The 23,975-nt window shown below is 42.1% G+C and overlaps 1 protein-coding gene across 2 annotated transcripts in view; it reads right to left on the bottom strand.

Moving 5' to 3' along the window:
- Positions 1 to 23,975, bottom strand: part of ece2a (endothelin converting enzyme 2a) — an 88,184-nt gene that overhangs the window by 35,109 nt on the left and 29,100 nt on the right. For both annotated transcript variants that reach the window (XM_037787745.1, XM_037787746.1), the window contains exon 3: positions 9,464 to 9,747. In XM_037787745.1, the coding sequence (XP_037643673.1) occupies positions 9,464 to 9,747 (284 nt within the window). The remainder of the gene's footprint in view (positions 1 to 9,463; positions 9,748 to 23,975) is intronic.

Below are 23,975 nucleotides of genomic sequence, written 5' to 3'. Positions count from 1 at the left end.
GGGGGCAGGCCATCTGCCAATGTGAGTGGCTGGCGAGTGTGTGTATGACTGAGCACGTGCAGAGAATCATGCCTGAGCTGTGTGAAAATCTGGAGAGCTGGGAGGCCTCTGCTCACCAGTCCATCCGCTGACACACACACACACACACACTACATATACACAAAAAACACACGTAAGGACACATGTAGATGCAGATCTGTGCTCATGCATGCGCACACACACACAGACATTTTATAAACCCACACACGAGCTTATGCACAGACCAGCACCACAAGAAGCAAACATGCACTTGGAAAAAAAAGATGCTTTGCAAGCATACACAAAACGCACTCGCAACGCCCGTCTTTGATCCCATCCTCACATCTCTACACATGCGCAACCACAATTGCAATCACCCACGCTCCCTCTTCCTCACGTGTGCTCCACTGCTCTACTTTCCCTCTGCTGGAGCTGGAGAGGACAGGGCTCATCGGGCCAGCACCCTCTCACACACAAACCATGGGAGGTATATGCACACGAAATGATGCAGAAATACTCACAAAAGCATGCATGCATGGCAATAAACACAAACACCTGCAAAGCAGCCTGCAAGTATGCAAACTCAAGCATATAAACACATGAAAATTCACAGTTTGTGGATGCACACGCATGAGCATAAAAAGAATACAACAGCATGTGTAAAAATGATGTGGGAGGCTTGTAGATAAACACAAACACACAAGCAGTGATGTAAAGAATATACTTCAGCTGCTATGAACAGTAACCAGGTTTTAAAGTTTACTGACACACTAACTCCATCATCACTTTGGCTGCTGGGTATAACAATTTCTTCCTTTCTGAACTTGTATAGACTTACAGAATCGAGATGAGTTTTTATCCACTAAGACAGAACTTTTCAAACTGAGAGAGGTGCAGGAGAGTTGAAAGGGGGCGCATAGGGTGAAATGTCACGTGAGGCAGAGATTCTGCGTGAGGTGAAAGGCAGTGACAGCTGTGACAGCATGGGCACAGTGGATACAAGAACTGCTAATGGTTTTGCATCATTTTAATGGCGCGTATTTGCAAATGTGTCAGACTCTGCACCAAGAGCATTGTTACTGGAACCTGACCGATACACCATTATGGTCGTTATTGGTAAATTTTTAGCTCATAGATATATTGGTATATCTGATGTATTTTTTTTTACTGTTAAAGTGTTTTTTTTATTGGTCAAAATACTAACCAAAAAATTATTTAAGTGTGTCAGTCAATATATTGTATCGGACTTTTTAAACTTTTTTTGAAAATCCTAATGAATTCCCAGTGTCATTGGGTTCAAGTCAATTTGTTGTCCACCTGTGCCAATTCACTGATGTTGTTGTTATGTTGTGGCTCAAACAGAACCACATGGAGGTGGTACCAGTGGGCAAACTCTGGGTCTGAAAATTGAAGCCAATGCGAAAGTGCCTTAAACTTGCATTCTTTCTAATAGCCAGCTCTGGTTGCAAAAAGAAGTCTGATTGTATAGAAGTCTATGAGAAAAAGACCCTACTTGATTGATTTATTACCTCAGTAAACATTGTAAACATGAGTTTATGGTCTCAATCGCTAGTTTCAAGTCTTCAGTACAGCATGATGTTCATTTAGTGAATTATGGTCCCATTTAAAGTCAAACAGACAATAAAGCAGGGGATGCTTTAGGGCGTGGCTATCTTGTGATTGACAGGTCGCTACCACGGCATTGTCCGGTCTGGGTGATGCCCATGTTTTCGCCTTACAACTTTAACCCTTTCACAGTGTGTTTTCAGTTCATGAAAGTTAATTATAACCTTTTTGGTCGCCTAAAAATGTCTTATTCAGTGTTCGGTTGTACTTAACTCCCCCCTCTCTAATTGCAAAAAGCCAAGATGGCAACGGCCAAAAACCACAAAATGCCAAACTCAAGCCTTCAAAACAGCAGTACACAAACCAATGACTGGCGTCACAGGGACTACATCCTCTTCTTATATACAGTCTAAGGGTGGTACACACATTGTGGTGTGTTTAAACACATCTGGTCGCGCAGTTAGGTCATTTTGGCGTTACGCCTGGGCGGCTAAGTTGACCTGTTGAAGCTGCACCTTCATGGCCACATTTGCGAAAAAAAGAATCCACATTTTCTGTATAAAAATCACACATGAATAGGAATCGGAGCCCAATATTTACATGCATGCTAAAATGAATTTGGCAGAAACTCCTAAATTCAGATTGTACTGAATCTATGTCAATAATGTCGGATTTTAAGTGACGCCTAAAAATCGCACTTCATTTTCAAGTCTCTTTTTAAGCCTCACCTTTTACAAGAACATGGAACGGGTGTGACCGAAAAAGGAGGGTGTGAAAACTGAGAGCAGGGGAGAGACAATGAAGTGGATTGGTGTAATCCACTTTATCCTGGCACAAAATGTTCAAACAGCAATGAAAACATGCTGACATCAAGACAGACAGAAAGACAGACACGCACACAGACACACACACAGACACACACACGCATACACACCCGAGTGTTCAGTGTTATTTGAGCATTACAATAATACATTTCACATACTCTGAGAAATAAGACTAGAGCTTGTGTGTGTGTGTGTGTGTGTGTGTCTGTTATGCCATCTGTGTGTGTCCTAATATGAATGTTCCCCTCGGGCCGTCTTCCCGGCAGGCGTCCAAGCTTCCCGGTAATGGAACAGAGGAGAACTCTCCACAGCGGGAGCCAGGGACAACCAATCAATGTCAATGAATGTTTGTCATTCTCTGCATTAAACCAGCTCAGGATGATGTCATGACAGCCTCCCCACCATGAAGGGTGGGTGGGTACACAGTGTTTTCCAGTACATTAGCCCAGTGGAGGTGGGGATTCCTTGGGATTGTGGGGATGCATGATTCTAGCGTCAATTCCTCGCACACTTAAACTATGCTCAGTCTCTGTGAAAATGCTCTGTTTGGCTAAAATGTGCCTAAAACCTTGCACAAAATTCTTATGAAGGAGCTGAGAACAAAACTAGCACTTCACACAGAAAAGAAGATACATGTCATATACAATTTAAAAGATCAGAAAAACATGTGAATCTAATCACCAAATATCTCACTTTGTAAATTCTATAATGTATTTTCAGTTTTCAACAATCACACTTCTTTGAACCAAAAAACCTCAGAAGAGGATCAAATGGGTCTTTCCTTCACAAGGTTTTAAATGCTCAGCTTTAAAGTTTTTCCTTCATCTGTTGCACACAACAACGACTTGGCTTTAACTCAAATTCTCTCACTGATATACTAACACTGTGCAGAATTACCAAACTTGTAAACTTGGCTAAAATTCAAGACCTTGCATTATCAACAATCTCCACTTCAGTGCCCTTGAGCAAAAAAAAAAAAAAACAGACACCAGGGACACTGTTCTTCAGCTGACTCTGCACTCTGACCGCCTAGTGAAAGAGGCAAAAAGAGAAAATCTCCACATACATCAATAAAGTATCATGTTAATGCTGCAGTCTGTAACTTTGAGCAAATATGATTAAAAAGTTATTTTTATAAAACGGTCTCCATACCCTGACAGTAGTGCATGAGACAGATAATCTGTGTTTTCCTGTGTTCCTAATGGCATTTGCAAGACTTCACCGCACCTGAAGGAAAACGACCAGTAAGAGTACTGTAATGCCCATTTCTCACCTCAAATGTTTTCAGAAACATATTTTGATGTACCGTTTAGCTGTAAAATGAGAAAGTATTCTCCGTTCACATTTAGCATCTAAAAACGCATGGAAAACGCCAGCCGTGCCACTTCCTGCTTTCATTTCAAAATAAAAGCCTTCAGGCGTTTTTTCTATAGACAGAATCCCTTCATTTGATAACACGAGGCTTTTATTCTGAAATATGAGCAGTCAGTGCTGTGGATCACGCAGTCACTTTGAGAGCTCCAAGAATTGATAAAGTTTGGGGTTTAAATCAACACTTCCTGCTTTCATTTCGAAATAAAAGCCCTAAAGCGGGTTTTCTTTGCACAGAATTCCTTCATTTGTTAACACGAGGCTTTTATTCTGAAATATGTGCCGGACAGTGATGTGGAACAAGCAGTGACTTGGAAAGCATCATAAATGAATACAGTACGGAGTTTTAATTGTGGATTATTACTATTATTTACTAATTACCGCACGTTTATGAACCTTTCTCTATCTAAAATAAATATAAATTATATTTATCCTGAAGTTAAATGGCCATTAAAAGGCAAACTCTACACAGAAAGAAAGAGCTGACAGCAGCAGCAGAAACACAGCTGACAGGCAGCGGACATGCAGCCAACACGCGTCTAGTGTGAACACCAGACTCCTGCATCACGCAGCCACCACGCGACGCAGACGCCACACGCTCCTGACGTTGGTAGTGTGCCCATGGCTTTACAGTAACAGAATAAGTCACATGTTTCATAAGCAGTGATTGACAGCTGTTTTAGAGACTCCTCGGCTCTGATTGGTTGCTTTTGTTCGAGCGCGGTGAAATCTTGTAAATGCAAACTTAGTAGCACTAGGAGGGAGCAGAGGAATACGATTTTTTTTTCACAGATTACCTGACTCATGCACTACTGTCAGGATATAGTGACAGTTTTATAAAAAATAACTTTTTATCATATTTGCTCAAAGTTACCGACTGCAGCTTTAAACCACAGATTTATATTCACTTTTTAAACAGGACTGAAAAACATTTGAAGATGACTTAAAAACTGTCCCTTACCCCCTTTGAACAAGCCCAAGGACTAATCTTTACCTCTTTAATCAGGACTAAAGGTTAACAATTAAAAGTGTTAGTCTGAGATGATATCCAACGAAAGAGTCTCCATAGCAACAGTAAGAGTGATTCACAGAGCATGTCAGGCTGTGAAATAAATTTCACACCTCAGTGCACCACGGCCTCTACTGTGAGATTTTGTTTGTGTGTGTGTGTGTGCATGTTAGCAACAAAAATAAAACTGTACTTGTTGGTACACCTATTGTACCACGATTCTATACACAGTATGTGTGTCCTTGAGAGGCATCAGCGATGAGAAGATCATCAGGCACCAGATGATGTCTGGTGCATTTGATGTTTGTTCTGTGCCTTTGTACCTCGTGTTCTTAATACACGTTTTTGCATGTTTTGTTATCATGCTGATGTGAAATAAGATCTATTGATGTGAAGTGGTATAGATTGTTGATTGTCACCTGTATATTTTTTTGCTTTTAACCTCGACACATTGCTTTTGTGAGGAAACTCTCTCAAAGCAGATTTTAGATTAAAAGGCGCTCCACTCTTTTCCCTCCCCTCCCTCTTTCTCTTTCTACTTCTCCTTTCCTACCTTCTTCCCATCGGTCTCACACTGGCGCACTGCTCATTAGCTTTCTGTCAGTCTCGGTTTCTGTCTCCTTTTTCCCTCTTCTTTTTCTCTTTCTCTTGTGCCGTCATGCAGTTTTCTCTTTCTCCTTTCTCCTTTTCCCTTCAATCCCTCCTTCCTTGTGTGTGAATTCAGCAAAAGATTCTTCAGGGATCTCCTCCCTTTTCATCACTCGGGCCATTTCCCTGCTTCTTCAGTTTCTCTCTCTTTCTCATCTCTCTCCATTTGTCCCCTTTCTTTTTTTTTTGCATTTAGTCAGAATGTTTTTTTTTGTTGCAAGAAATGAAAGTAGGCTCTGAACCCACCTCCCACATTTCTGCAAAACACACATATATACACAAACACAAACTGGAATCGTGACTGCTGTACCCATACGAGCGACAGCGAGAGAGCAAAAATACACCAGCGCAGAGAGCTATCGACTTCTCTGTGATTACACACACACACACACACACACACACCCCAGTATTTGCACACATAAAGATGCACAACACTCAGAGTGCAGCAGAAAGAGAACATGAACACAATCACACATTACCATCTCCGCACAGCCCTCAGCATAGAGCAGGTGAGAGAAACGAAAAGTGGAAATGAGGGGAAAACAGAGTGAGAGGCAGAAGTGAGAAGAAGAGATGGTGTGGAGGGAAGCAGGTGATGATGACTGAGAAGGAGCTCGACTCTCTGTAATGGCTTTCAAACAGGGCTGCTTCGTGAGTTCGGCTTCGCTTCTTTTGAAAGGAAGTCAAATACTCCCATCTGTCCCCCATACACACTCACTGATCCTCCTTTAAGACTTCCTTCTGTGTGTGTGTTGCTATTGTCAGACGCTGTCCTTAAAAACTTGGCCCATATACAGCGCTGTGTATGCCTTTGTTTACTCCCTGAGTCAAGCTTGGCCCTGGTTAAGCTCGTAGCATTAAAACCTGAGTTGATTTGGGGTGATCAAAACATCCTATAAATACTTCAGTCTGATAACATTTTTCAGGCTTCATCTTCTCTCTGGGATGACTGCCATAAATACATGCTATGTATCATGCCAATCCTTTTATTTTATATTACCCAGTAACTGCAGAGTGCTGTATCTATTAAGGTTGTCAATATCTCAAAAAAACTAAAAGTTCAAACTACGTCCAACCAGTTGTAATTTGGGCCACAAACTGACTACAAAGCACAAAATTGCAAAGCTCTCAAATCTCCGGCAACTTAAAGGGGTGGAACTGACTTCTCATTCAGGAAATATTACACCCAGTTTAAAACAATACAAACGGAAAAGAAGGAAGGACACTGAAAGCACATAATGGAGTGGAATAAGAAAAAAGTTCGACAAATTAAGTCAAATGCAGTTGTTGCTAGCTCCTGCAGTTTATGCCAACAAACCTGCTGACATTTGTTTTCTGTCCCACCTGCTTTTTGTTTCAGCACATGAGTAAATTTTGCCAGGTGATCGTTTTCCGTTCATTCGTTGTGCCTCTGCGGTCTCACTGGAGTGGCAAGTTAACGTTACAGTTGTGTTTTACAAGGTCAGTAAAGAGACGAACATTGGGGCGCCCCGGTAGCTCACAGGCGCCCCATGTACCAAGGCTGAGTCCTTACCGCAGCGGCCAGGGTTTTCAAATCCGACCCACTTTGCTACATGTCATCCCCTCTCTCTCTCTCCCACTTTCATAATCACTGTCACTATCAGAAAATAAAAGCAAAAAGCCAAAAATAATCTAATGCATTTAAGGAACGCCCCCCGCGCTACAGTACAAGACACAGCTTCTTGTACACATGAATTTAAACAGATGTTCACAGATCGAACATTCATTTTTTTCCCCCCACATTCAAAAATGGTTGGAATTTCAAATAAAAAGTAGGGCTGTGTATTGGTAAGAATCTGGCATTACGATACGTATCACCATACAGGGGTTACGATTCAATATATCACAATACGGTAAGCAAGCGAATATATTGTGATTTTTTAAGTCTAATTTTAGGAAAACTGTCATAGTATAAAGAACAGACCACCATATGCATAAAATCTGAGTAAAAGCAAGTTTACTTTTATAATGCAATCAGAACAGGGGAATCTGAATTTGCATTTATCACAGTTCCTTTAACATCCAACATCATAGCACTACTTTGAGAAGGCACATACACTTTGCGAATTATACAAAGTATTGAATGAGTTAATCTATGCATTTTGCATGTAAATTATTAATTAAAAATCAATTGTTTTTTTGAGAATCAATACAGTATCACAAAACATAATATAGCAATACTCGATACTTTTGATATTTTCTTACGCCCCTAATAAAAGGTGGAAATTACATTATACTACAGAGCTGCAACTAACTCATTTTCATCACTGATTAATCTGTTGATTACTTTTCAATTAAAGGCGCCCCGTGGAGTCTCACTGTGTGTATCCTTGAGGCCTGACAAACACGTCCAATGCATTTCCTTCCTCATAAAACATTTGCAAAACCGATTCTTTAAATATTTTAAATTGTGGATGGTTTACATGCTAATGCATGTGTTTCTCAAATTTATAATAATTGTCGGTTGATTTTTTAATTAACTGACTAATACTTTCCGCACTGAATCACTTAATGCCAAATCCAAATCATCAGCATAAACTCTATGCTGGTATCCTACTGACTACAACATTTTCAGTGAAAAGCACCAGAATATTTTCATTTATGTGTACTTTATCAGGTAAAAAGGCCAGTTTCAGTTTAAATTTGCATTAACATTAGTTGCACTTAGTCTTCTCTACCTCCATTAAAATGATTCACACAATCTGACCTTTCCCACTGTTGCATTTACTGTAATTATATATTCGGTCTTTGTATTGAGCCTAAAGTATACCCGTAATTACAAACTAAACTTTGAATTACAACTCATTTAGCTGTGCTCCAAATGCAGCAGTGAGTACATCATGAGTAATTCTTCCCCATTCAGAGCTCAGGAGTCACCTACTTCAGTTGATAGCAGCGTTCTCTTGTCTTACTGTGTCAAGGTCAAGCATGGCTAATGGCCAAAACATTGTCATTGTCACATTGACACAGTGGTGGTTAGTGCTGTAGCCAGCAGCTGAAGGGCACTCGACGTCATGTAAGTCAACTGATGGGCTGCGGAGATGGAGTGGAAATGTAAAGTGCCACTATTACCAATTTCACTGTCGGGGAGAAGTCATTTACAGATAAACTCTTACTGTAGCAGAGCATTCAAATATCATCATAGGCGTGTAAAGGCACTTGTAGCTTATACTATACTGACTGGCAGAGGACAGAACATTATTAAAATAACAGAATATATTTCAAGTAGCCTTTTTGTTCAATGTATTCTCATACAACAGTTCCTATGATATCTTACGAAAAGTTATTGCACATTTTTTGTGTTTTCCTACAAATGTCCAGCAACACGTGTTAATTTCCGTTCGTTACATGCATACAGTCTTTTCAAAATAAACTTCCGTCTTCACATGAGACAACTTGGTTAGGTCTAGGCAACAAAACCACTTAGAAACGATCGGGATTTGGGTTAAAATAACTACGGAAATGGCGTAACTTAAGTACGAAAGATACATGACAAATAAATCAACGTTGACTTCTGGTTTCATATGGAATATGAACACCGGCCTTCTGGGTAAAAGGCCGTTGTTTTTTGACCCACCAACCCACCCCAACCGCCTCCCTACGCGGTGTTTGTCGATTACGTGGATTACATAGGGGCGCTATATGTTAAATATGTTTTGTGTGTTTAATTCTTCTAATTCATTTGAGAATAACACAAATGTATACAACTTTGTTCTAGGATTTTATCCAAGTGCAGATCAGTCAATTCTGCGTCACAGCTGAACTGTAATTACCATAATAATGGTATGTGAAGGTTGTACTTTAGTATTCAGCTATGGCAGCTGAATTGTGCTGGCATCTCTGTTTCAGTACGTAAACACACAGACGTAGAACACAACAGAACAGAAACACCAGTGTGTTTATACTAAAAATATCCCAGCGAATGTTTTGCCAAAAATGGCAAGAATTCCAAATAAAACTTGTAATCTCAATTCAAGAAATATTCAACCCTTATTAGGATTCATACCTCTGTGAGCGCTTGGTGAATGAGACCGGCAGTGTGAGGGGACACCTCCCAAGGTGTCTTCTCTTCCACCAGGATGGCATCCAGCGTGGCCTTCTCTAGGACGACATCGAAGGACGCATCGGGGAAGGAAAGCTCGCGCATGTCCATCTGATGCCAGGTCATACCCGGGCAGTCGCTGTTCCTGGCACTCATTGCGCTGATGCACACAGAGGAGTAGTCGATGTTGGTGATGGAGTGGTAGCCAGCACTGTACATGTCGCCGCTCATACTGCTGTTTCCACAACCTGAGAGAAAAGAAAGGAGAAGGAAGTTAAAGTGGACCTGAGACATATTGGGAGAGGAAAGAAGGTAGGAAGAGGAAGAACAGAGAGGAAGAGACTGACACCAATATGTCTCTGATGAATCCCCAGTATGTTTTTCAGTATGAGTATACATTGGTGTGATCATTATAGCAACACCATATGATCAAACAGCAAATTCTCATCATGGCCACAAAGACCGCTCTGACTGGGGACCACCTCCTGTGATTGATGAGACACATACGCACACAGTGTCTCTATTTGATCAAGCTGCCGTTCAATCATGAGCAGCAAGCAGAGATGGAAACCTCCCACTCCGCAGGACCATATGGGCGCTCATATATGTGTGCTCATGGGGGGGGGGAGCATTCTGACATGACCTCAGACTGCACAAAATCTGTCACAAGCAACAAGGTTTCAACTTGTAGCTCGTCACCGGGGGGCCGAGGGATGAAAGCCAAGGAGGGAAATGAAAGAGGACAAAAGAAAAGTGAAGATTGCCTCTCATGTAGCAAGACAAGATGAAAATAATCTACTGAATGCTGCATCTCACCTTTCGGATCAGATGACTCATAGATTGTGTAGATGGAGGAGGAGGAGGAGGAGGAGGAGTGGGTGGAGGCATATACAGTACACTCTCTTGATGCACATGTTCACTTTGAGTAAAAGGTGTAGCTCATGTGTGTTAGCCTTAGAAATGCTCATATTATCTTGTACTTATGAAAGTCTGAGTTTGTGTACATCTGTGTTTAAGGCTATCCTCCTGGGAAGGAGGGGTTGAGAGTGTGATAGGTGGGGCTGTGACTTCCAGCAGCACGTTGGCACCGACACCTCCCTTGCAAACGTGTGGCTGACGCTTGTTATCACCTTACTGCTTCGACTAATTACCAGTCTCTAAAAGCTACATATGTGTGTGTGAGCGCGTAATACTGATTCAGTTAGCAGCCTCACACATTAAACAACACATTTAGGTGTGTGTGCGCGCAGTATGAAACTTTACATGTATGTTGTACACTCATAATAACATGTATATGTCTATCAAACATATAGACATACACGGACAACAGAAAGGCAGCAGATAGGAACTATGGAAACAGAACTAAAGTGACAAGGAGAGAAGCAACATGAGCCACAGATGCATTAAAACATTCCCAAATGCACTCCACAAGTGATAGAGTGTGTTAGCTGTTTATGCACGCACATTTGTAGGTGTGTGTGTGTTCCAGACATCAGAGGGCTGGAGCCATGTTGTCCCGTGATGGCTATCCCCGTGACGTTGGCTTCAAAACAAGGGAGGAAATATGTCAGCGCTTGCTCGTCACACTCAAATCACGCTTTCTTTATGGACGGCTGGAAGATGAGAGAATGTGTCGGGGGTTGAATTACACAGGCTTATTTTAGATAAGTTTAATCTTGCTTTGTGTGTTGCCAAAAGCAAGCAACAGGTTTGGAAAATACATTTTGCATGGAGGAGAGGCGGGCTGGCAAACAAGATAGGACTTTTAGGGAGCACTTAAGATTCTTTCCATCTCAAAAATGAGTCAGAAAAACACCATAAAACATAGTGGCATCGTCCTTTTTTGGAAACAAGGACAATCAGTTTACATCTACTATTCAGTTTATGGTGAAAATGAAGGTCCGTGGCCTCGTTTCATGCCCAGGTTTGGTGCTCTCCAGAGTGGGTGAAATCCCTCCCGCACTCCCCTCTCAAATCCCCAAGCATGCCAGACATTGTTTCCGAAGGGTTCCCCCCGCTGACACAGCTATGTGTGTGTGTGCGTGTGTTTTCTTTTTCCATGCACTCGGATCTGAGGAAGGGGTGTCACATGACAGGTCATTCCTAGGGGTTGTCACGACAATTATAGTTGCCAGGCTGTCATCAAGGACACTACTCTCATTTTTGGGTCTGTGACATCAGCCGGTGCCCCCCGCAACCTCTGACCTTCACACACACTTGCTCAGCAACTCACCTGCACACTTGCAAACACATAAACACACATAGCCAAAGAAGAGTTTTGACAGGATGTACTGCATTTATGTGTGTGCGTATGGGGGGAGATCCTACAGTGTTTGTGTCACACGCGTTTATGTGACAAAGGTTTATTCAGGATAGCAGGCCAATCCAGGCCAGGCCAGTCCAGGCTGGAGTCTGTTTTCTATCCAGCTGGAAGCGAGAAAGCTAAAACCTCCTGATAGCGCATCCTAACTGGATTATCCAGAGCGGCAGAGAAGGAGACTAAAGTTAGACGTGTCATGTCACCTCGTTCTGCTGGCTGTGTGGGTTTGCATGTGTGTGTGTGTGTGTGATGGAAAATTTGAGTCCTGGTCTTATAAAGTATCATACCACTCATAACAAACCGGCAAAAAATAAATTGTGGTGAACATCTATCATCGGTTTGTGACGTATTAACTTTGTTAGTTCATGGGTTTGTTTGTCTCTGTGTCCATTTATACAGGAAATTCTGCACAAACAAGATTTTTTTTTTTTTTTTTAAATAGGAGAAGAAGAAAACCAGCTGTTAGCAAACAGAGATGAATGTTAGCCAAACATGGAGGTGGCTCCTTCCTGCAGACGAAGAGATGCTCGGTGCAACAATGGTATCAGGTTGCATGTCTGGCCTGACAAACCCTTTTATATTCAAGAAAAGGCTTGACACGCGCCCCTCACAGGAAAGGAAGCCTCAGAGGTAATCCACTGGAATAACACAGCATTCCTCTGCTGCTTGTACACGGTTGGATTACTGAACATTGTACAGTTAAAATACATTTTTTCCACTGAAGGGAAAAGCTAGTTCATCATTCAATCTATAAAATCCATGTCATAAAAAGATGAAAATAGACATTATTATATTGCAAATAGCAGAACACCTACGATAAAATCCTGAGTTTTTAAAAGTGTAACTGACACCTAGGGATATTTATGGGATTTTCCACAAGGAAAAACCCCATTCAACACTTTGCTGCAGTAAATCATCAAGCTGGCTGTCTATGTAGGTGCTCATCTCATTTATAGCATAAGCGTATAGTGTTACAGCAGAGTGTGCATTGGTAAATGTAAACTGTCCTTTAACGATTACTTAAAGTGTTTGCATAAGCTTGTTTTTCATCTAGAAAGTGCTGCTCCAGCATTAACATTAATACTTTGTTCAAAAATGTGTCCAAAGTTACGCAATCACATCCTGATTCGGAATCAGCCCGTCCTCACACCAAAAATGTCAGCTCAAGATTTAAGCTTCCCTTAGAGTAATATCATTAGTTTAAAGTCGAGTACATTGACTCTTACGCAACATGAACTGCTGGAGATTTGACCTTTGGGCTATCAGGTGACCTCCGTCCCCATAAACATCGACTCTCCAGAGTCCATTTATGGTCAGGAGGGGTGGTGGGTGGGGAACCCCTGCGAGTGAGCCAGCGGTGTGAAATATCAAAGCTGCTATCTCCGAGGTGAGACGATCGCAGCATTGGAAACTCCATGATGTCAGAGGCATGCAGGGCGCTCAGTCGCATACCAGATTGGTTTAGACACATTATAGATGGGGACTGTGGGCAGCGCTGATGAAAGGTGATGTTCGCATGTGCTCCTTAGCAACAACGCTGAGCCCCGCCGCCGCCCCTGCACACCCCGCAGGCTCCGGGCTAGCCCGAGGTAAACTGATGCCACGGTGACGCTTCACAAGGTTCAGCTGCAACTACTGTAAATGTCAACATGTGAAAAAAAAGAGCCCATGTGGGGTGTTTGTTTTTCTGTGTGATTGTGTGTGTGCATTAATCACGTGGCTGCCAGTAAGTGTATGCTTAGTCCCCGGGCGGATGTGTTGATAAGGTGTGTTGTTTGTCAAAAAGAAAATCAGACATTAAACCTTCACTAAGATTACGTTTATTCAACAAAAATAAAGAATTTTCCATAATGTACAAACATGAAGCTAATGTTGGTGTGCACAATGTGTGACTGTGACTGGTCATGCCAGGCTATTAGAAGCCCGCACACGTGTCTGTGAGTGTGTGTGCGTGTGCGTGTGTGCGTGCGCGCACAATGACAATGATGGAAGTAGACAGTGTCACACTGGGCCTTGTTTTAACCAATTATCTCTTATTATCTTCCCTCCAAGTTAGTGTCCTCTGTTATCTGATTAATTAAGCATACGCAGTTATACGACAAGCATTTGTTGACATTTACATGCAATCACAGACACGCACACGCACACACACACACGTCTTTATTTGACCTATATAGACTCTAAAAGGGGAACTTCTGAATTTTTCAACCTGGCACCGTCATTTACGTCCAGTAAAAGTGCTTGCTGTTGCCATGACAGGCTCTGATTGTTATTATAAGTGTCTGACATTATGGAGAGATTCTCGCTGAAGGAGAATTCTGGTTCTGAAATCTCGCGAGGTGACGTGTTGCCGGAAGACAACGGTGGAGTTTGTTGTGTTGTACAGAAAGCGTAGCTTAGTGTTATCTAAATGATTTTTTATGTCATGGCTGAATATTTAGATGATTTCGACAACGTGGATGAGATCTTTGAATTCGATGGCCGCCCGTATTTATTTGAGCCAGAGTATACGGATATTCAGATTTCACAACGACACTTCTACTTGAGCAGGACTTGGACACAATAACAAACAGACCGGATCAAGCGAAAGGTAAGAAAAACATTTTATTTCTCTGTGGGAAAATAGGGTCCAGGTTGAAAAATACCGAAGGTACCCTTTAAGGCTGGGGTATTCTTGAAATGAAGTAGTTCGAACGACATGCCATCCGACCACTAGGCAAAAGTATATAAAGCAAAAAAAAAGCATATAGCTGCTCCGAATGGTCATACGCGAAGACAGGATGTTATAGAGAGTCTGACATTTAATGAACTGAAGAAATAGAGATAACTTTTCTGACAGTCTAACCTTGAACACATTCATGGTGTTGCACTTCAGCATGAGTTTCCGATTAAAAATGCACAATTTTCCAAGAGTTGTGCTGACTGAAACTGTCTCACAGCGTGTTGGATCTCACACTGAGACAGAGGAGTGAGAGTGGAGAAGATTCAGGAAGGAAGGAGGGGAGGTAGCGGTGGAAAAAAATGGAGGAAGATAAGACACCAGGAGAGAGGCAACACAAGGAGTAATACAAATTAAGGAACAGTGGGTGTGAAGGAGAAGTCGTGGAAGGAGAGAGGGAAAGCAAAAGAGGTCAAAATAAATTGAAGAGAAAAAGAAAGCAATGAAAGGATAGAATATTTTCATGACAGAAAAAATAATGACAAACTACTAAAGCAAGACAAGGGCAAACAAGGGGAGATGAGGGAGAAAAGGAGGGCAGGGAAAAGAGATGCGTCTTTATATTACATATGAAGGGATATTTAAATACTAGGGCTGTCGAAGTTAACGCGACAATAACGTGTTACCGCAAATTTGTTTTAACGGCACTAATTTCTTTAACGCAATTTTTACGGGGCTCAGTTTCAAAGCTAGAGTGAAGATGCTGGCATCGCGTGAAACTACAAAACCTAAAGAATCTATTGGTGCCAACCATGTCATACTAGCTTGTCGCGAAGGAGGCTAAATAACGCTCCAAACTTTGGCGAGGAAAAACTGGCAAGGCCATTTTCAAAGGGGTCCCTTGACCTCTGACCTCAAGATATGTGAATGCAAATGGGTTCTATGGGTACCCACAAGTCTCCTCTTTACAGACATGCCCACTTTATGATAATCACATGCAGTTTGGGGCAAGTCATAGTCAAGTCAGCATACTGACAGCTGTTGTTGCCTGTTGGGCTGCAGTTTGCCATGTTATGATTTGATCTGATATCTGTCATTGTTTTGTGTTGCTAATTGATTTCCAATAATAAATATGTACATACATTTGCATAAAGCAAGCATATTTGTCCACTCCCACGTTGAGTATTAAATACTTGACAAATCTCCATTTAAGGTACATTTTGAACAGATAAAAAATGTGTGATTAATTTGCCATTAATCAAGATTAATCATGGAAAATCACGAGATTAATTGCGATTGAATATTTGAATCGATTGACAGCCCTATTAAATACACAAGTGGCTGTGTGCTTTGGTATGTACAAGCTGATCTGAACACAGCCTCATCTTTGCATCTACACCAGATATAGATATTCTGTGTTTTTCAAGCAGTTTCAGATGCTCCGGAGAAGTTGCATCAGCAGCGAGGCCAGATGAAATTCTCTCAAAAGCTCGGCTCTTCCGGCAAGTTCTCCTCACAAGTCTCTTCATCCCTCTGCTCACAAAAGCAACCTCAGTTACGTAACCGGGTATACGAGATAATTAGTGACTGAATAATTAAGCGTGTGCCCGTGACAGTGTGACTGTTTGAGTCTGTGTGTGCATGTGCGTGTGTCTGTGTGTGTGTGTGTGTGTGTGATGGAGGACTTTTGGAAGGACTCCATTGTATGAATCTGCCTCTCCGCTGTGGCACAGAGCCTAAAGCTTCTCTCAGATCCAAAAACACCAACAGGCACCAGGAACGGGGGCTTAGTAAATGGCAACGAGGAGCGAGCCATCTTTTCTCTCTTTTTAGCCAGAACTAACAGATATTGAAAGCCACCCACCTCCCTCTTTATATTACTATTTATGCCTTGTTACCTTTCCTGCCAGAATTCATACAATACCACGAGTCAAGCATTTGCTGCACATAATGTACATTTTTGAACATTGGAAGTGCTTTACACTTCACCATCTGCTCAAAGAAAAACACTCGACTGTGGAAGCTGCAGCATTACTGTCTGCATTTAATGCCCTCTCTGTCCTTAGGGGGAGGTCAAACAAAACAGCCCAAAAAAAAACTGCGGTTAAAGTCTGGTGATCAAGAACCATGAGATAGAGCAGTAACATGACGTCTGGCTAGCTGTCAGACAAAGTGGGGGAGATGAGAGCAACAGGGGTGACTAAGAGTGTGAGTGAAAGACAGACAGACAGAGAGGAGTGTGTGGTTGAGAGCCCAAATGATGTCATTTGATCTGCTGTGTAACTGAAGAACTAGTGGGGGCACACACACACACACACAGCATGAGTCAGGTGTGTCACTGCAGGTCAGGTCCTTGTAAAGGATGATACCGTGACCTGTTATACTTCCAGAAACAACAACAACAAATGATCCCTCCCCCTTAAAATAATACATAATGGAACAATGAAGCTATATTCGTAGCTATTGTGTCTCATCTCTGTCTCTCCCTCCCAGTTTCCATCCCACTGAAGTGGCTCCACAAAACTCATGACATCCATCAACACCACACACAGCATATCGAAGCACAATCACCATCACATTATGACACCCTCTGTCACAAATACAGATGGATGACAAATTAAAATCTCTGGATCTCCACTGGAAGAATGAACACCGTTCTTCCAAAAGATATTCCCTCATTCGGTCTCTCCAAAATCTATAGATTCAATAGGAGGTAGGATCTGGTGGTGGCATATACGACACATTATGATTCACATCATTTGGTCTAAAAGTGAAGCCAGTCACATCCAATGCGGATGTACGGAAGTAAACCTGCATTCTTTCTAATAGCCAGCAGGGGGCGACTCCTCTGGTTGCAAAAAGAAGTCTGATTGTATAGAAGTCTATGAGAAAATGACCCTACTTCTCACTTGATTTATTACCTCAGTAAACATTGTAAACATGAGTTTATGGTCTCAATCGCTAGTTTCAAGTCTTATTCAATACAGCATGATGTTCATTTAGTAAATTATGGTCCCATTTAGAGTCAAATAGACCGTAGACCTTGTGATTGACAGGTCACTACCACGGCTTTGTGAAAAGTCATAAAAGTTAACTGCAACATTTTGGTCGCCTAAAAATGTCTTATTCAGTGTTCGGTTGTAGGCTACTTAGCTCCACCTTCTCATATCACTTCTGGTTGCAAAACACCAAGATGGCGACGGCCAAAAACCTGGGTAGCGTCTGAAATGCCATACTAACATGCTATTTAGCATGCTAAAACAGTATGTGAGATATTTTAGTATGTCTGAAACCTCAGTATGAAACCAATAGTACACAAATTGCATACTATTTCCAGTGAAATATTACAGTATGCAACACTGGACACTACGGTGGCATAAATATCCCACAATGCAATGCGGTAGTGATGACAACATTCATAACGGACGTTGACAGACAGCTCTGTAACGCCGATAAAGCTTCAATTTAACTGTAAGTATAAGATTCCACTTTGCTAGGCGTAATATATATTTTAAATTAGTTCCGATTTTGGTTTTCACAAACCGTCGTTTTGGTCACATGAGGTTGACATGGGTTACCATGGTTACACGTCTCCAACTGGCAAGGAGGCTCTCAGGAAGTGACGACATACATTGCTGCTCAGTCCGTCCGAAAACATACACACTACTGTTTATTCACACAAAAGTATGTTGAACGATAGTACACATTTTGGGACACATTACGTCCACTTCTTATATACAGTCTGTGTTCAATACCCTCAATGTTCCTCAACATAGAGACACAGGGCTCTCTGAGATAATGTAATGATGATGGGTTCACGTTATGGTCATTAGTTTTAATTATTTTGGCTTTGTTTCTGAGAAATCCAATTCCATCAGTTTGGTACAGAAAATAGCAAATGACACCCAGGAGAAGCAAATTCAAAATCATTTCAGTTGGGAACAAAACGAGTTGTCATAGTTGCCAAATTCATCCAAAATGGACCCAGAATCTGAAAGTGAATTAATTTCAGCAGCAGATTATATAATCACTTTTTAAAAATGGGAATCTTTAGGCTTGTGTCTTTTTAAACAAAGAACCATATATCACCTTGTACTCACAAAGGGAAAACTGTGTGCTGAGGGTTACACCCTGAAGAAGGCTGTTTTGTGCCGCTACACGTGGGTTGTTACCCAGCTCAATCTGAACATGCACCAGTATTGTTTTTAGCATTTCATCGTGAAATAGCCATTTGAATAAAGGCTTTTTATTTTTTTGCCAGAAGAGTGCCTTGGACTCCCCCTTTTTTGAACCTTTATGTACCCCACCAAAGAGCACCTTCATCACACAGATTTGAACTTTGGAGCACTCTGGACTTTTTCCCTTTTTTGACCTTTGTACTAATGATTCACGCAGGAGCCTTGAAAGTGCTCCAGCTACCGGTCACCTAACATTGTCTATTCAGAAAATGAATGGGACACTTTGCAACTCTATGTATGGAAGCATCTGCATTCAATATCCTCAATTTATTTATTTAGGTTTTTCCTCTAATTTGTCCCCCGCTACTTTTTGGCTGAACACCAAACCTCCAATACATTACCATGGTACTGTACGTGACACCTTTCACCAATGCAACACCTGTCATATTGAAAATCACCAGCACCTTGATCGTCACAGGCAGTATTTCATTTCACCCCAAAAGCAAACACAATACCAGCTTTTTCAATTAGCTTTAATAACCATCGTGTGCCATCTTATCACTGCAGTGGAAATATTCATATCGTCACAGCCTTCGTCAGGTCATACTACCTACATGAGACACAGAGAACTGGGCTGTTTGCTTGCACTGTTGTGTTAGCAGCTGTGTCTGTCAACAGCTTTCCCCTCTCACTCCCCTTGATATTCATTACAGCCACGCTGAGTCAGTTGCAGAGGCACCAATATTTATTTTTCCGTCAGGCTATTCTAGCAAGAAAAGTATGTGCTTGTGTGCGTGTCTTTGTGTGACCACGAGCGGTACTGTTTGTTCTCTTTGACTGGCAGTGTTTTAATCCGTCAGTCAGTGGTGGCGCAGCAGAGAGGAAGGTCATGATTCAGCAAGAAAATGTGAGTGTGTAAATGTGTGTGTGTGTGTGCGCAATCAGGTTCACTGGAATCATTTCTCTGCACCCTTTAATCTGCGATTATTCCACCTCACCTGTACTGTGACCTGCACACACACACACATACAGTAGATGGAAACAACTAGAGCAGAGAAAGACTCACAAACCATGTGATAAAGTTAGAAAAAAGCAGCTCTAGTTTGTTCCGCTCTGCAAACATCCCCCACTAACATACTGTATGAAGCTATGAGATGAAAGACGCATAGAGACATCACTGTCACTGTCAGGTACCTCCTTGTAACTGTATGCAATAAGGGTTCAGTGCAGACTGCCTCAGCAGGGAAACACAGTGCAGTATAACAGTACAGATTAGGCAAAAGTCAGGGAGATGGAGTGTGTGAAATGAGACTCAGAAGGTTCAGAGACTAGCTCACAAAGATTCCTCAGAGATTTCATGACAGTTAGCACAACATAGATGTTACAATGACATTTTACTGCCCGAAAAACTACAGGTTTCAGCCTTTACTTCTATATTTGTGTGTGAGGTAAGATTTAAATGGGGCCAAAACTTAGAAAAACTCAGTGTTGCTGGATAGTGTGACACATGCTGGGAACAAGAACACAAATACACAAATAAATACACATGCATAGACAAGCACAGACGCACTGTTGTGTAGAGGGGGAAGAGAGGGTAACAGCAGTATAGGCATTTTCAATTAGCCACCTACCAAGACCACGTCTGTGACAAAACAAAATGGAAGAAAAAGCACAGGTATTCTCAAGTTTTTCAACACACACACACACTCACTATGAGCACTCATCTCCCTGCCCTTACACCCCAACACACACAAAACTACTTAACACACACACACACACACACACACATGCACGCAGAGGCTCAAACTTGACTGGTTAATTTTCTGCCTGGTTGGCAGGCGAGTTTGTCAGTTCAAGGTGCCTGCGTTCTATATGTAAATGGCTCTGTTGCCTGACCTTGGTGTGATTATGCATATGGATCGGGTTTTGCAGATGAGAGCTGAGCCCAGTGTGGGAGCTTTATGGCTGACCAAGCATATTGATCCCTGCAGGAGGAAATAGCATGTCTCTCTGCAGTGTCATTGTGTCACGGTCTAATCTAAATCGGAGGTCTGAATCAGGCGTGCTGATAGAAATTCAGCACCTCAAGACAGCAGCTCACTCTGGGCCCTGAAACACTCTAAGCCCCCTAAATCACTCCGTGTAATTTATAGTTTGCATGGGCTTTAACTTGTTATAGCACCACTGCAACCTGTACATGTGCTGCACATTATCATTACATGACTTTGCTTGCTGATCACAAAATACAGGTGTGTTTATTAAGGATGCACTGATATCGGGCTGACACTTACTCAAATAGCTGGATCGGGTATCGGTGGCAATGGGGCCGATCTATTCAATTCAATTCTATGTTCATATCCGATATACATTATATACTGGAATTTTAATTCTTGTTTAAGTTTTGACCAATTTGTTGCTGCATTTAAAAAGTTCACACTTGAATTGTAATTCCTGTTAATTTTTGAGGATTTTAATTTATTATTTTGAAAATAAATATCAATTCAGTAAATTTAGATCTATGTATATATTTGTTGCATTTTGTTTTACAAAGTTAGGAAAGCAATGTTCAAGTCAATCCTGAGGTTGACTTAGACATTAAAAAAATGATCCCAGTCACTTCCAAACTGCCACACACAGCTTATTAATTATTAATTAAACATTGGTATCGGATTGGTTCTCCGTATCGGCAAACACCCAAAGCCCAGGTATCGGGGCTGAAAAAGTCAGATTTGTGCATCCCTAGTGTTTATCTACTAAAACGGAGGTGACTGTAGTTTGGGTAGGGCTGAGGGATTTGAAGTACATATCTAATTGTGATTTTTGTCGTTGTGATTGAGCCATGAACCCAAATCCAAACTATCAAAATGTCCTTTCAGGCATGAGTCACACTGCATTAATGTATTCCCACAATCTGGAGGTATGAAGGTGCTGGGCTCTTGGTCGACCGTCAGACGAATACTTAAATTTGATAGGGAGGCCAGCCACTTCAACAAGGCAAAAGTGAGCATGGCTCACATACTTCCACTCACTGCTTGACCCCTGCTAAAGTAGAGTCAAAGGTTTTGTTCTTTTGGAAAAATTTCAAAAATGTTGGACACCCTGGACTTCTAACCCCCAAAAGGCACAACAAGACCAAACTGTCAAACCATGATACCAAATTTGAAGTTCCTAAGTTAAATAGTTTTTGAGTTCTACTCCGGAAACGAAATTGAAGTTGAAAAAATTCACAGTTTTTGGCCAAAATTTCCAACAATTTGGGCACCCTGGACTTCTAACCCCCAAAAGGCACAACTAAACCACACTGTCAACCATCATACCAAATTTGAAGTTCCTAAGTTAAATCGTTTTCAAGTTCTGCTCCGGAAACGAAGGTGTGACACGCGAACGGACGAAAGGACGGTTGGACGGTTGGACGGACGGATGAATACTATTACTGTCATTATACCCCCGCGACTATGTTGTCGCGGGGGTATAATGAGCATATTCATATTTAGCTGTGGAAAGCATTTTATGTTCAAATGTTAACAGCCAACTCCATTAAACACCATCTTTCTTGTTTATATAGTGCAGCAGTAGATACACTAAGTAGTTAAACGACATTCATTGAGATTCCATTAAGCTCTGTTGCAGCTATAGCTTAATGGCTAAACCTGCTGTCAACACAACATAACAGACAATACATCAGACAAACACATGATGATTGTCTATATACACCAGGCGGTGATAGAATGTAATGGTAGCCGTGTGCAGACTCCACATTGCCCTACATTAGAGTTGCATCAGTCCTTTCATATTCATAATTGTAGAGACTATCTGGCCGTGCTTCCAGCAGGTGCTCCAAAATAGTTACTGTAGTTTGTACTGACATGATAGTGTGGTTTGCCGTCTGCTTTCGGGTCGCCGGTGAGCAGCCGACAGCAGTGAAGTCGCTAATGAAGAGTGAGTCAGCCTCTGAGACAGGCTGGTGGATGAAGACCGTGATTAATGCTGCATGCTTCATCCCCTCCTCTGGTGTGCTGCTACACGCAATATGCCGATGCCTCATCTCTACTCTCCAGCGCTCTCTGACACACTTTGATTTTCCAGCTGCTTGTCTGATGCTTCATAAGGAAACTGTTATTTATCATTGATTCAGTTCTGTCTTTGTGTCTTTCAGTCATCTACATAAGCATACAGTAGGAGTATGGGTCGCGCTGCAAGCATCTGCTGCCCGAGTGACTGAGGAACTAGACTGTACAACATGAGATACACAAACCAAAACACACACACACACACACATAATCTGTTCTCACTGAATCATGACCACTTCCTGTTTGGCAGGAACTGGGTGTTCTTTGTAGGAAAAGCAAGAAAGAAGAAATGGAGGAGGTGAGAAGGAGAACATGAGGAGAAGTCAGACTGTGTGTGTGTGTGTGTGTGTGTGTGCGTGTGTGCGCGTGTGTGTGTGTGACACACACAGTTATGTGGTCGGTATCTCCCAACAGGCTCCCTTTAAACACCATCCAATCTCCACCTGTCTGTGACCTTTCTGCAACTGCTCAAGTCAGACCAACGCTGTGATGTCACTCACTCAGCCAAGAGGAAGTACTTATATGGTTATGGGAACAGGAACCTGCAAGACGAGCGGAGTGGAGTGTCACTGTAGTAATATCTGTGGTGCTCCGAGGCTACCTACGGCGTGAAGAGGGCTGCTGAAACTCTCGACAGCTCTTTCCAGGCTGCAGGGGGACTGAGAGAGAGGTATGAATGACACTCAATTTGGTGGAAACGGGTAGGGCGAGAGGGATGTGAATGGCTGGGGCAATGAATGAGGATAAGAGCGGAGGAATTTAGTGGGTGGGGTAGGGAGTGAAAGGGAAGAGATGCGGAAGAAGAGCAGGCTGAGATAGACGAGTGTGAAAAGGAGTAATTGGCAAGTGCGACGATAAAGAGGAGAGAGGAGAGAGGAGAGGCTGGAAGTGAGCGGGTGGTATGACGTATTCAGAGTCTTTCTCTGACTCTCTCTCCTGCTTTCTCTATTAGGCATCTCTGCTGCAGCGTCGACTCCAACTGCATACTTGATGAGAGAGCCAGCACAGGTCCCAAATCTCAACACACACACACATGCATTCTGTTTGATAAGGCAGCGCCAGGCTAAGCAGCGAGTCTGGCACCAGTCCTGAACCCACTGCTATCACTGTCTGACTCTCTCTCTCTCACACACACACAAACATACATACACCAGAGATAGCAGGTTACAAGAGGGGTTCCACTGTTCTCAGCACTGTTTTCCAGTTATGAAATATTTGTTACTGAAGATGCATTGAAGAAAAGAAACTC

Source organism: Sebastes umbrosus, chromosome 12 (genome assembly GCF_015220745.1).
Source record: "Sebastes umbrosus isolate fSebUmb1 chromosome 12, fSebUmb1.pri, whole genome shotgun sequence".
Lineage (NCBI taxonomy): Eukaryota > Metazoa > Chordata > Actinopteri > Perciformes > Sebastidae > Sebastes > Sebastes umbrosus.
This window is presented reverse-complemented; position numbering and strand designations above follow the sequence as displayed.